This window comes from Neomonachus schauinslandi, chromosome 15 (assembly GCF_002201575.2).
Source record: "Neomonachus schauinslandi chromosome 15, ASM220157v2, whole genome shotgun sequence".
Classification (NCBI taxonomy): domain Eukaryota; kingdom Metazoa; phylum Chordata; class Mammalia; order Carnivora; family Phocidae; genus Neomonachus; species Neomonachus schauinslandi.
Genome location: NC_058417.1, coordinates 25,021,268 through 25,034,989, shown reverse-complemented (window position 1 = coordinate 25,034,989; position 13,722 = coordinate 25,021,268). Strand labels below are relative to the sequence as shown.

General features: G+C 35.3%; 1 protein-coding gene across 1 annotated transcript in view; it reads right to left on the bottom strand.

Annotated features, from left to right (window-relative positions):
• BCAS3 (BCAS3 microtubule associated cell migration factor) overlaps window positions 1-13,722 on the bottom strand; it is a 602,596-nt gene that overhangs the window by 375,824 nt on the left and 213,050 nt on the right. Inside the window, exon 14 of the mRNA XM_044921944.1 lies at window positions 7,115-7,248. Coding sequence (XP_044777879.1) covers window positions 7,115-7,248 — 134 coding nt within the window. The remainder of the gene's footprint in view (window positions 1-7,114; window positions 7,249-13,722) is intronic.

The window sequence follows — 13,722 nt, the reverse complement described above, 5'->3', positions numbered from 1 at the left end:
GCAAGCTGGTGCAGCCACTCTGGAAAACAGTATGGAGGTTCCTCAAAAAGTTGAAAATAGAGCCACCGTATGACCCAGAAATTGCACTACTGGGTATTTACCCCAAAGATACAAATGTAGTGATCCAAAGGGGTACGTGCACCCCAATGTTTATAGCAGCAATGTCCACAATAGCCAAACTATGGAAAGAGTCAAGATGTCCAATCAACAGATGAATGGATAAAGAAAATGTAGTATATATCTACACAATGGAATATTATGCAGCCATCAAAAAAACCCAAAATCTTGCCATTTGCAATGGTGTGGATGGAACTAGAGTGTATTAAGCTAACGAAATAAGTCAATCAGAGAAAGACATGTATCATATGATCTCACTGATATGAAGAATTCTTAATCTCAGGAAACAAACTGAGGGTTGCTGGAGTGGTGGGGGGTGGGAGGGATGGGGTGGCTGGGTGATAGACATGTAGGAGGGTATGTGCTATGGTGAGTGCTGTGAATTGTGTAAGGCTGTTGAATCACAGACCTGTACCTCTGAAACAAATAATACATTATATGTTAAAAAAAAAAAAAAAAAGATAGTAGGAAGGGAAATATGAAGGGGGGGAATCGGAGGGGGAGACGAATCATGGGAGACTATGAACTCTGAGAAACAAACCGAGGGTTCTAGAGGGGTGGGGGGGTGGGGGGGGTAGGTTGGCCTGGTGATGGGTATTAAAGAGGGCACATATTGAATGGAGCACTGGGTGTTATACGGAAACAATGAATCATGGAACACTACATCAAAAACTAATGATGTAATGTATGGTGATTAACAGAAGAAAATAAAATAAAATTATTTCTACCCAGGGCACAGAACAGAAGCAGTAGACAAAAATGCCCCTCTCCTAGACTATCTTTAAAAAAGATATATTTTCATACATTAAAAGCTGCTGCCTGAGAGTCCAGCTTCCAATCAAGATGCTCCATCTAGATGCTGACTGAGAGCCACACATTAACAAAATGAAGGATATAAATCATATGACCATCTCAATAGATATGGAAAAAGCATTTTAAATATTCAACATCCATTCATGATAAAAACTCTCAACGAAATGAATATAAAAGAAATGTACCTCAACATAATAAAGGCCATCTATGACAAGCCCACACCTAACATCACACTCAACCATGACCAGATGAAAGCTTTTCCTCTAAGATGAAGAACAAAAACAAGGATGCCCATTCCCACCATTTTTTTCAACATGCTACTGGAAATCCTAGTCAGAGAAATTAGGCAAGAAAAATAAAGACATCAGTCAATGTGATGTAACACATCAAGAGAAAGGATAAAAACCATACGATCATTTCAATAGACACAGAAAAAGCATTTGACAAAGTATAACATCCATTCATGATAAAAACCCTCTGCAAAGTAGGTTTAGAGGGAATATACCTCAATATAATAAAGGCCATATATGAAAAACCCACAGCTAACATCATACTCAATGGGGAAAAACTGAAAGCTTTCCCCTTAAGATCAGGAACAAGATAAGGATGTCCATTCTCACCACTTTTATTCAACATGGTACTGGAAGTCCTAGCCACAGCAATTAGACAACAAAAAGGAATGAAAGGCATCCATATTGGTAAGGAAGAAATAAAACTTCCAAAATTTGAAGATGACATGATACTATATAGAGAAAACCCAAAAGACACCACCAAAAAACTACTAGAATTGATCATTGAATTCAGTGAGGTCACAGTATACAAAAATCAATGCACAGAAATCTGTTGCATTTCTATACACCAATAATGAAGCAAGAGAAAGAGAAATTAAGAAAGCAATCCCATTTACAATTGCACCAAAAATAATAAGATACCTAGGAATAAACTTAACCAAGGAAGTGAAAGACCTGTATTCTGAAAACTATAAAACACCGATTAAAGAAACTGAAGATGACACAAACTGAAAGACATTCTATGCTCATGGATTAGAACAAATATTGTTAAAATGTCCATATTACCCAAAGCAATCTACACATTTAATGCAATCCCTATCAAAATACCAATAGCATTTTTCACAGAACAAGAACAAATAATCCAAAAATTTGTATGGAGCCACAAAAGATCCCAAATAGACAAAATAATCTTACAAAAGAAAAACAAAGCTGATGGTATCACAATTCCAGATTTTAAGTTATACTACAAAGCTACAGCAATCAAAACAGTATGATACTGGCATAAAAATAGACACATAGGTCAATGAAACAGTACAGAAAACCCAGAAATGAACCCACAACCATATGGTTAATCAATCTCTGACAAAGCAGGAAAGAATATCCAATGGGAAAGAGACAGTCTCTTCAATAAATGGTGTTAGGAAAACCGGACAGCAACATGCAAAAGAATGAAACTGGACCACTTTCTTACACCAAATACAAAAATAAACTCAAAATGGATTAAAGACCTAAATGTGAGGCCTGAAACCATAAAAATCCTAGAAGAGAGCATAAGCAGTAATTTCTCTGACATCGACTGTAGCAATATTTTTCTAGATATGTCTCCTGAGGCAAGGGAAATAAAGGGAAAAATAAACTATTGGAACTATATCAAAATAAAAAGCTTCTGCACAGCAAAGGAAACAATCAACAAAACTAAAAGGCAACCTACTGACTAGAAGAAGATATTTGCAAATGATATAGCCGATAAAAGGTTAGTATCCAGGATATATAAAGAATTTATACAACTCAATATCCAAAAAAAAAACCCCCAAAAAAACAAATAATGCAATTAAAAACTGGGCAGAAGACATGAGAGATATTTCTCCGAAGAAGACAGACAGATGGCCAACAGACACATGAAAAGTTGCTTAACATCACTTAATACGGGGAAACACAAACCAAAACTACAATGAAAGACCACCTCACACTGGTTGAGGTCAGAATGGCTGAATGTCAGAATGGCTGAAATAAAAAATGCAAGAAACAACAGGTGTTGGCAAGGATGTAGAGAAAAAGGAAACTCTTATCCTGTTGGGAGGAATGCAAACTGCTGCAGCCACTCTGGAAAATAGTACAGAGGTTCCTCAAAAATTTTAAAATAGAACCACCCTACAATCCAACAATTACACCACTGGGTATTTACCTAAAGAAAACAAAAACACTAATTCAAAGGGCTACATGCACCCTTATGTTTATTGCAGCATTGTTTACAATAGCAAACTATGGAAGCAGCCCAAGTGTCCATCAACTGATGAACAGATAAAGACGATGTGTGTCACACACACACACACACAGTGGAATATTATTCAGTCATAAAAAAGAATGAAATCTTGTCATTTGCAAAGCCGTGGATGAAGTTAGAGAATATAATGCTAAGTGAAATAAGTCAGTCCAAGAAAGACAAATACCACATGATTTCACTCATTTGTGGAATTTAAGAAACAAAGCAAATCATCATAGGGAAAAAACAGAGAGAGGCAAACCAAGAAACAGACTCTTAACTACAGAGAACAAACTGATGGTTACCAGAGGGGAGGTGGCAGGATGGGTGAAATAGGTGATAGGGATTAAGGAGTACACTTGTCATGATGAGCATGGGTTACTAAAATAAAAACTTAAAAATAAAAAGAGAAAAATCATAAGAAAGAGAAAATACATTTGCAGTACTTATCAAAATAAATCCACATGAGTGGACCCGTGAAGTTCAAACCCATGTATTCAAGGGTTAGCTATATTTGTTGTAAGAATCAGGTCACTAGAAAACCCAGAAATGAACCCACAACCATATGGTCAATTAATCTTTGACAAAGGAGGAAAGAATATCCAATGGGAAAAGGACAGTCTCTTCAATAAATGGTGTTGGGAAAACTGGACAGCAACATGCAAAAGAATGAAACTGGACCACTTTCTTATACCTTACACAAAAATAAATTCAAAATAGATGAAAGACCTAAATGTGAGACAGGAAACCATCAAAATCCTAGAGGAGAACACAGGCAGTAACCACTCTGACACGAGCTATAGCAACTTCTTACACGATATGTCTCCTCAGGAAAGGGAAACAAAAGCAAAAATGAACTATTGGGATTTCATCAAGATAAAAAGCTTCTGGGTAATGGGTTTTAAGGGGGGAACTTGTGTAGAGCACTGGGTGTTACATGTAAGTGATGAATCAGTAAATTCTACTCCTGAAACCAGTATTACCCTGTATGTTAACTAACTAGAATTTAAATAAAAATTTGAAAAAAAATAATAATTTGGTAAAGTAAAAAAAAAAAAAAAAGATAAAAACCTTCTGCATAATGAAGGAAACAATCAACTAAACCAAAAGGCAACCTTTGGGAGGGGGGGGGAAGATATTTGCAAATGACATATCTGATAAAGGATTGGCATCCGAAATCTATAAAGAACTTATAAAACTCAACACCCCAAATACAAATAACCCAGTTAAAAAATGGGCAGAAGGCATGAACAGACATTTTTCCAAAGAAGACATATACATGAAAAGATGCTCAACATCACTCAATATTAGGGAAATACAAATCAAAACTACGATGAGATACCACCTCACACCTGTCAGAATAGCTAAAATTAACAACACAGGAAACAACAGGTATTGGTGAGGATTCAGAGAAAGGGGAACCTTCTTACACTGTTGGTGGGAATGCAAACTGGTGCAGCCACTCTAGAAAACAGTATGGAGGTTCCTCAAAAACTTAAAAATAGAACTACCCTACAATCCAGCAATTACACTACTGGGTATTTACTCAAAGGATACAAAAGTACTGATTCTAAGGGACACATGCACCCCAATGTTTATAGCAGCATTATAAACAGTGGCCAAATTATGGAAAGAGCCCAAATGTCCATCAACTGATGAATGGATAAAGAAGATATGGTATATATACACAATGGAATATTACTCAGCCATAAAAAAAGAATGAAATCTTGCAATTTGCAATGAGGAGGATGGAGCTAGAGAATGTTATGCTAAGCGAAGTAAGAGAAAGACAAATACCATATGATTTCACTCATATGTGGAATTTAAGAAACAAAATAAATGAACATGGGGGGAAGAAAAGAAAGACAAACCAAGAAACAGACTCTTAACTATAGAGAATAAACTGATGGTTATCAAAGGAGAGGTGGGGGGATGGGTAAATGGATGATGGGGATTAAGGAGGGTGCTTGGGATGAGCACCAGGTATTATATGTAAGGACTGAATCACTAAATTCTATACCTGAAATGAATATTACATTGTATTCTAACTAAATAAAAACTTTAAAAAAAATCAGGTCACATTTTTAGTGAAGAACTTCCCACATTTTAGATTTGGCTGGCTGCATTCTCATGGTATTGTTTAACTTGTCTATCTCTGTCTTTTATGTAAAGTACTAATTATATCTATGGGCTGAATTAGATTCAGGTTTAATTTAGAGGATTGGGCATAAATATTTCATAGATGATATTGTATACATCCTATTACATCAAATCATGAAGTACATGATATCTGACTGTTCCACCATCAGCTAAAACTAAATACAGATGATTATTGCCTAAATCCATTGTTTCATTAGGGGTAGCAACAATGGTGATTCTTAAAATTCTGACTTTTTTTTTTAATTGAGGTATAACTGACATACAACTTTATATTAGTTTCAGTTGTACGGCATAATGATTCAATATGTGTATATATTGCAAAATAATCACCACACTAAATCTAAATTCTAACATTTTTAATACTGGAATTCTTCCATAAAGAAAAACTTTCCCTCACCAACTATTCAGTTATCTTATTAAATTGATATAAGAAAGACAAGTTAAATGCTTTAGTTATCAATTTTCAAAATAATGAGTTAGTAAACAAGCAACCTACAGTTACGTCCAATACTTCCTTTTTAAGTATCATTATAAACTCATGGATTTCTATATATTTAAGATATTTCATTCTATTACAGAAAATTCTAATGGAAACTTATGATAAAAAGCATTTTAGACTAGTGGGAAAGGATGGACTAGCTAATAAATAGTGGTGGGTCAATGAGCTATCTCTCAGGATAAAGGATATACAGTAGCATACTGGTAAATGCATAACCATAGGCTCTGGGAAACAAAAGAATGAATAGTTGGAATTTTAGCCTATTAAGCTAGCTCAGTATCTACCAAGTGATATTAAGAATACATGTAAAAGCACTTAGCATGGTGCCTAATACAAATGCTTAGTAAGTTATGTATGTGGATGTGTGTGTGGATGTTGTGTGGATGTGTGTGTATGTGCATGCCCATACATGCATGCACAGTGATGTGCTCCTAAATGTTAAAAACTGGCTCATGGGGCGCCTGGGTGGCTCAGTCGTTAGGCATCTGCCTTCGGCTCAGGTCATGATTCCAGGGTCCTGGGATCGAGCCCTGCATTGGGCTCCCTGTTCCGCGGGAGGCCTGCTTCTCCCTCTCCCACTCCCCCTGCTTGTGTTCCCTCTCTCGCTATCTCTGAATCTGTCAAATAAATAAATAAAAACTTAAAAAAAAAAAAAAACTGGTTCCATAAGAAAAGAAACAGTTCTGACTTGTAGTGTTTGTCGATTTCCATCATATAAACACTCCTAGCGTAGATGATTTCACGCCACCAATGTAATGTCACTACATCCAGAGTTGGGGACAAACGTACACAACTCATTCTCACTAGCCACTGTGAGCTGACTCCTGCATACCACCAAATATTACCCATAGAGTCATACATTATAAAATTCAATTATTTTGTGTATATGTGAACACATGTTTACATGCATTTGTGTGTGTGTGCATGTATGCATGTATATAAAACCAAAACACACATAAAAAGACTGGGAGAGATATCCAATGGATGATAGGGTTTTTGCCGGGGGAGGAAATGGTATAGGGTAGGAGGAGAAGGATATATAGAACTTATGTTTTATCAACTTCATTGACTTGTTTACCTACTGCTTATGTGTTTATTGGGTCAAAATAGGATATTTTATGTTCTCACTAATATTAACATTAAGCTCCAATATGACATAAATAACCAGCTAAATTAGATGTCATATTACACACACTCACACACACACAACACACACACACACAAACACCTTCTAAAAAATATACAACTTACTTTGGCTTCAGTTTCTCCCCTGTGAAGAGTATATAGATGATGGACAGCACTTTGTGATGAAGACCAAGGATGAGTCAGAATTTGGAAGACATGAAAGTCATGGCCAAGGGTGTCTGTTGTGACTAGAAGCATTCCTGAAAGACACACCAAAAAGAGAGTAAAAATAAAAACAATTATGTATGTTGATGAAATATTTTCACAAAACACTCATTATACTTTAAAGGAAAAAAAATTACCAAAGATGTAAAAAACTTTCCCCAATAAAAAAAATTAAAACACAGCACCTTTTTCCTGTATGAACACAAAACCTTCATGCCACATCAGTATACATCAGTATACATTTAGTGAGGACGCTAACTGTAGTTTTCTGATGTTCCCATATGACTAGTAGAGAAAGGTTTACCAAGAGTTCACAAGCATTTTAAAACAGCCAATCTGATGACAAAGAACGTGAAAATGACTTCTCTCCATGGAACTAAAACCTGCTCCCACTTTTTACCATTTCTCAAAACCTGAATTTTGAGTTTCAGTTTATCTACTAATACCCTACCTTAATTCACCAGTTTTAAACTGTGTCTCTACCCTGGCATAACATTTATCCAAACTGCCTACAGTGTCTCACGGAGCAAGTTTTTAATTTTGACAAAATGTCATAGCGAAGAATTCTTTGCCTAATCCATGGTCACAAATATTTTGTTTTCTTGTCAAAATTTCAGAGTTTTATATTTTACATATAGGTCTATCATTCATTTTGAGTTAATTTTTGTAAAAAGTATGAGGTGTCGCACAAATGAACATTTTTGCAAATCATGTCCAATTGTTCCAGCAAGATTTCTTCAAGAGACTATTCTTTATCCACTGAATTCTTTATCCTTTATTGTTTATCCATTGTCAACTTGTCAAAGATCAACCAGCTATATCTGCATAGGTCTTTTTCTGGAAGTATTATTCCAGTCCATCAATTTCTGCATCTATGCTTTCATTAATACCACACATTTTTTTTTAAGATTTTATTTATTTGTCAGAGAGAGAGAGAGAGAGAGCACAAGCAGGGGGAGTGGAAGAGGGAGAAGTAGGCTCCCCGCCAAGCAAGGAGCCCGAAGCAGAACTTGATCCCAGGACCCTGGGATCATGACCTGAGCCGAAGGCAGACGCCCAACCAATTGAGCCACCCAGGCACCCCAATACCACACTTTCTTGACTATTGTAACTTTATAGTAAATCTTGAGATCAGGTAAGAACCTTTTCAACATTATTTTGGTTATTCCAATTCCTTTCCAAACACAGAATCAGATTTTGATATAACAAAAATTCCTAGGATATTTTTTGGGGAGGATTATATTAAGTCTATAAATCAATTTGAGGGTGATGGACATCTTAACAATATTGAGTCTTCTGATCTATTAACACTTCATATTTCTTGATATATATCTTCTTTGACTTTTTTTCTTGTTCAGCACACAAATTGTAAATGTATTTTCCTAGATCCATTATAAATGGGACTCTTCATTTTATCTCAATTATCAATTTTTCCTGCTGGCATATAGAGACATAACTGACATTTTTTATATTCTGCCAGTTCTAGGAAGGGTTTTTTTAGATTACACGGAATTTTCTTTACAGACTATCATGTAGTATGTGAATAGACATAATTTTATTTCTTCCTTTCCAAATTACATGCCTTTTTTTTCTTTTTCTTCACTTACTACATTTGCTGAGAAAGCATTCAATCTTCAAGTATGATATTAGCTTTAGGATTTTTTATAAATGCCCTCAATCAACTTGAGGATGTTTCTTTATACTCCTAGTTTGTTGAGAGCTTTTATAATGAACGAATGTTGAATTTTGTCCAGTGTTTTACACCTCTGAAATGATTATGTGGTTTTCTTCTTTACTCGATTAATATGGTGAATTTTACTAATGAATTATAATGTTAAACAAGCCTTGCATTCCTAGGATAAGCTCCACCTGGTCAAAATCCTTTATTATATGCTGCCAGATTCAATTAGCTAATGTTTTAAGGTTTTCATGATGTGTTCCTGAGGGATATTCGTTTGTAGGTGTCTAATCATGTGTTTGTCTGTTTTTGGAATCAGGGTAAAGCTGGTCCTATTGTGAAATGTTCCTTATATTCTTATTTTCTAGAAGAGATTGGGGGAAACTGCTATTATTTCCTACCCTTAGATGTTCAGTAGTATTTGCCAGTGAAACTATGTGGGCCTTTTTGTTGTTGAAAGCTCCAAAATCATATTAATTTAATTTCTTTGTAATTTAAATTTTATTACTTTAAAATGGAAAATTGGGGTGTTTAAATGTTCTTGGGTGAATTACTTTCTGTAACTCAAGGAAATGGACTTTATTAATATCTGTAGGATCTCTGGTGATGTCCACTTTTTCATTGAGATTATCAATAATTTGTCTTCCCTCCTTTTTTCCTTGGTCATACTGGCTAGATGTTTTCAAGGAAATCTATTTGGGGTGTCACTGAGTTTTTCTTTTTTCTTTTCTTTTTTTTTTTTTTTAAGATTTTGTTTATTTTTTGACAGAGAGAGAGACAGCAAGAGAGGGAACACAAGCAGGGGGAGTGGGAGAGGGAGAAGCAGGTTTCCTGCTGAGCAGGGAGCCCGATGCGGGGCTTGATCTCAGGACCCTAAGATCATGACCTGAGCAGAAGGCAGACGCTTAACGACTGAGTCACCCAGGTGCCCCAGCTGTCACTGATTTTCTTTCAATTTCATTGATTCATCTCCTATATTCCTCCTTCTGCTATTAGTATCTTCTGTTACTATTTCCTTCATTCTCCTTGCTTTAGTTTTATTTGCTCTTTGTTTTTTCAACTTTTTCTTTGTTTAACTCACATGAACACACAACCCTGAGATCAAGACCTGACCTGAGATCAAGAGTCAGATGCTTAACCCACTGAGCCACTAAGGCGCACCTTTTTTCAACTTTCTTAAGGTGGAAGCTTAGATTACTGTTTCCGGAACTTTCTTCTTTTTCAGAGTAAGCATACATTGGTATAAATTTCCCTATAAACCTGCTTTAAAATGGAATGAATTCCAAAAACTTGATATTGCCTTTTCATTTGCATTCAGTTCTAAATGTTTTCCAGATATTTCCTCTTTATTCATGGGATATTTAGTATGTTGTTGAGTTTTTCCAAATATTTGGGTATTTTTCAGGTATCTTTCACATACTGAGTTTTAGTTTAATTCCATTATGACAAGAAATTTGTTAAACCTTGTTTTATATCTGAGACTAGATTGCAGTGACTGTTCCACACACACTCGAACACTTGCAGTGTTATAAAGGTCAGTTAATTGATAGAATTGTTAGGATCTTCAATATCCTTACTGATTGATTGCCTACTTTCTTGTTCTACCACTGAATAGAACCAAACATCTCCAAGTATAATTGTGGATATTTTTTTTTTCAGTTATATAAGCTCCCTAAATTTTAGACCTTTTTTTTTTTTAAGTCCATACACATTTAGGATTATTAGGACTTCTTTATGAACTGCCTCTTTTATCGAGATGTCCCATTTTAACCCTGGTATTTTCCTTGTTCTGAAGTCTACTTTTTCTGGTATTGATATCATCACTCTAGCTTTGTTCTGATTGGTGCACACATGGTATATACTTTTCCATTCTTTCACTTTTATAATCAATATAATTGTATTTAAAATGATTTTGTTTTAGACAATAATTGAGGTCTAATTTGGGGTTTTCTTAAATTCAATTCTGGACTTTTTAAATTGGTGTCTATAGTTCATTCACATTTAGCCTAACTTACTGGTAGGGTTGAGTTTATAGCTACCATTTTATTATTTTTTTATTATTTTTCTGATGGTTTCCTTGCTTTTGTTGTTTCTCTGTTCTTGCTTCCTTCCCTTTTCCTAGATAATTTCAATACTTTTAATATCCAATTTTAATTTTTCTATTAGCTTTTTAAATATCTCTCTTTATATTAAATTTCTCTCGGTTGTTCCAGAAACTATAATACACATATCTAAATTTGTGCGTGTTTGTTTATATTTTGTCCAGAATTTATATTTGTTTTCTGTGGGAAGAATGGTTTATTAGCTCACTCTGCTATGCCAAAAGCAGAATCACATTTTTTAACTCTTAAAACTTTTCTCAGTTGAAAAAAAATATATGAAAGAATATTAAGCGCTAGTGGAAGATAAGGTCGGCATTTAAATGGAAAGATGAAGTATATGTGAGTTTGCTATCTACTTGGCTAATATAAGGTACAGCTCTAGTCACTATGTTAAATTCAAAAATACCATACTAGACGCCAGTGTCCTGACTACTTCCAAAAGAAACATTTTAGATGATGAAAAGTGTCATTTATTGAGATCTACTTCAAACGTGTAACAGTTTATATAACATTGCCTCCCATTCTGCACCCAGCTATGGTCACGGGGTCACTGACATACTTTATATTCTTTCCATATTATTGTTGTTATCCAAACAATAAATTTCTAAGGTTGAGCATGAATGCTTAATTGTCCTTTTGTGGACAATATTTCTTCACTCCTCCTACTTTTTGCTGAGTGATACTAAGTCTGAATTATTACAATTCTGCTACTATGTTTTGATTTCACTTTTCCACCACAAAATGATTTTCTGCACATGAGAAACAATTCAATGGAAACATTCTGACAGGAAAATGATGAACTTATAGTACAAATATATGACTCACCTACTAAAGATAAACTTCATTTCTTTTAGAATCATATCAATATTTTACTCATAATAAGCACTGCAGTAAAAGTCCCTGTTAGCCAAATCAAGACAATTACTGTTTCTCATGTGAATGATAATCACAAATGAATACTTTTCAATAGGCTCCCAGCTTTTCAAACGGACATTAACAACTGTCTAGTTTCTAATACATAAAACAAATTGAGATTTTTAGAGAAATAGGCCACTGAAAATTTATCTTTATTAGATTCTGTGTATCCTATCTAAAAAGTTTTCTTTTGGGGTGCCTGGGTGGCTCAGTCAGTTAAGTGGCTGCCTTCAGCTCAGGTCATGATCTCGGGGTTCTGAGACTGAGCCTTGTGTAGGGCTCCCCACTCAGTGAGGAGTCTGCTTCTCCCTCTCCTTTTGCCCCTCCCCCGCTCATGCTCACTCACTCACTCTCAAATAAATAAAATCTTTTAAAAAAAGTTTTCTTTTTCCACTTCCCCATGTAAATGTGGCTTCCATAATCCACCAATGAGCTTTTTTTGATAAAATTTTAAAATAGTAAAAAAAAAAAAAAAAGGAAAGAGCAGAAAGGAAAGGAAGAAATAAATAACTAGTATAGTACTATACAATCATGTGCTTTCTTTTAATTTATAATTTCCGCTTTTGCACACATTCTTCTGGGAGAAATGACAAGCTTTTTTTTTTTTTTCCTAGAACACAATTTAAAAAGCCAATATACATAAAAGGAAAAAGTCGTACAGAGTAGACTGTGGCTTGAGAACTATTTACGCAGCATCAGAAGACTAAACCAGACTCTAGCCTGGCCATAAACTAAACCCACGCCCCAAATGAGGTGCCAAGCCACAAAAAGCATTTGCGTCATCTGGGAATACAAGGAAAAGAAGGACTTCTAATTATAGGGCCTGGAAGCGGAAGCTTAGAGTGATTAGCTGTTTAGGTGCTGCTGTGTGTTTATCTGGAAGCTTCCTCTCCCTCACTCTCAGCTTCAAGTTTGATAGATGAGCGTTAGCATTAGAGGGTGGGGACTGAAGCTGCTGATGGTACATGGCGTTCTCCAAAATCTGAGGTAGCTGGAGACTGAACATTAAGGCTTTTGTGGCCTCGTAAGAACATAAATCTTTTCAACTGGGCGTCAGCTGGTTAGCCCAAAAGGCAAAATTAAAGAGGAGCAAACCTCCACTGGGCATATGCTATAAAATCTTGGAAACATGAGTAGGTATGTCTTTTTTACCATATCCTATTTATAACACCTCCCTAATTGTATGGTTCTTTATCACGTGCACACATGTGAATTGGAAAACAAATTACCAGCTATTCACACTCTCTTCCAAAAAGAGATAGAAACACTGACATGCTGGGGCAAACAGAAATCGTTACAGGAATTCAAAATATATCACTCATAAAATAATTTTACATTTTGGTATTAATTCTTGTGAATTTAATACTTCCCCATCAATACCTGTACAGATTAAAACTTAGAAATGATTTAATTATCTTTTAAAGTTACTAGTCAGATTTGTAAACATAAAAGCAGAAAAACAAAACCTTAGTACTGATCAAAATCTTTTAGGTCTTCAAATTACATAAAACCACAATAATAACCTATGAAAGTCTGATTAATAAAACCTTTAAAATGAATGTGAATACTTGAAAACAACAGTCTCAAAATCTGCCTGTGGGCAGCAACAATGTTAGCACATTTATGTTCGAAGATGCTGATAATCAAACTCATTGCTGTATTTTTCTACATTTATGGCCCAGGGTATATTAAGTCTTTCTTAAATTTAAGCTCAAAATCACTGTTAAAAGCACTGCAGTGGGCGCCTGGGTGGCTCAGTTGGTTAAACGACTGCCTTCGGCTCAGGTCATGATCCTGGAGTCCCTGGATCGAGT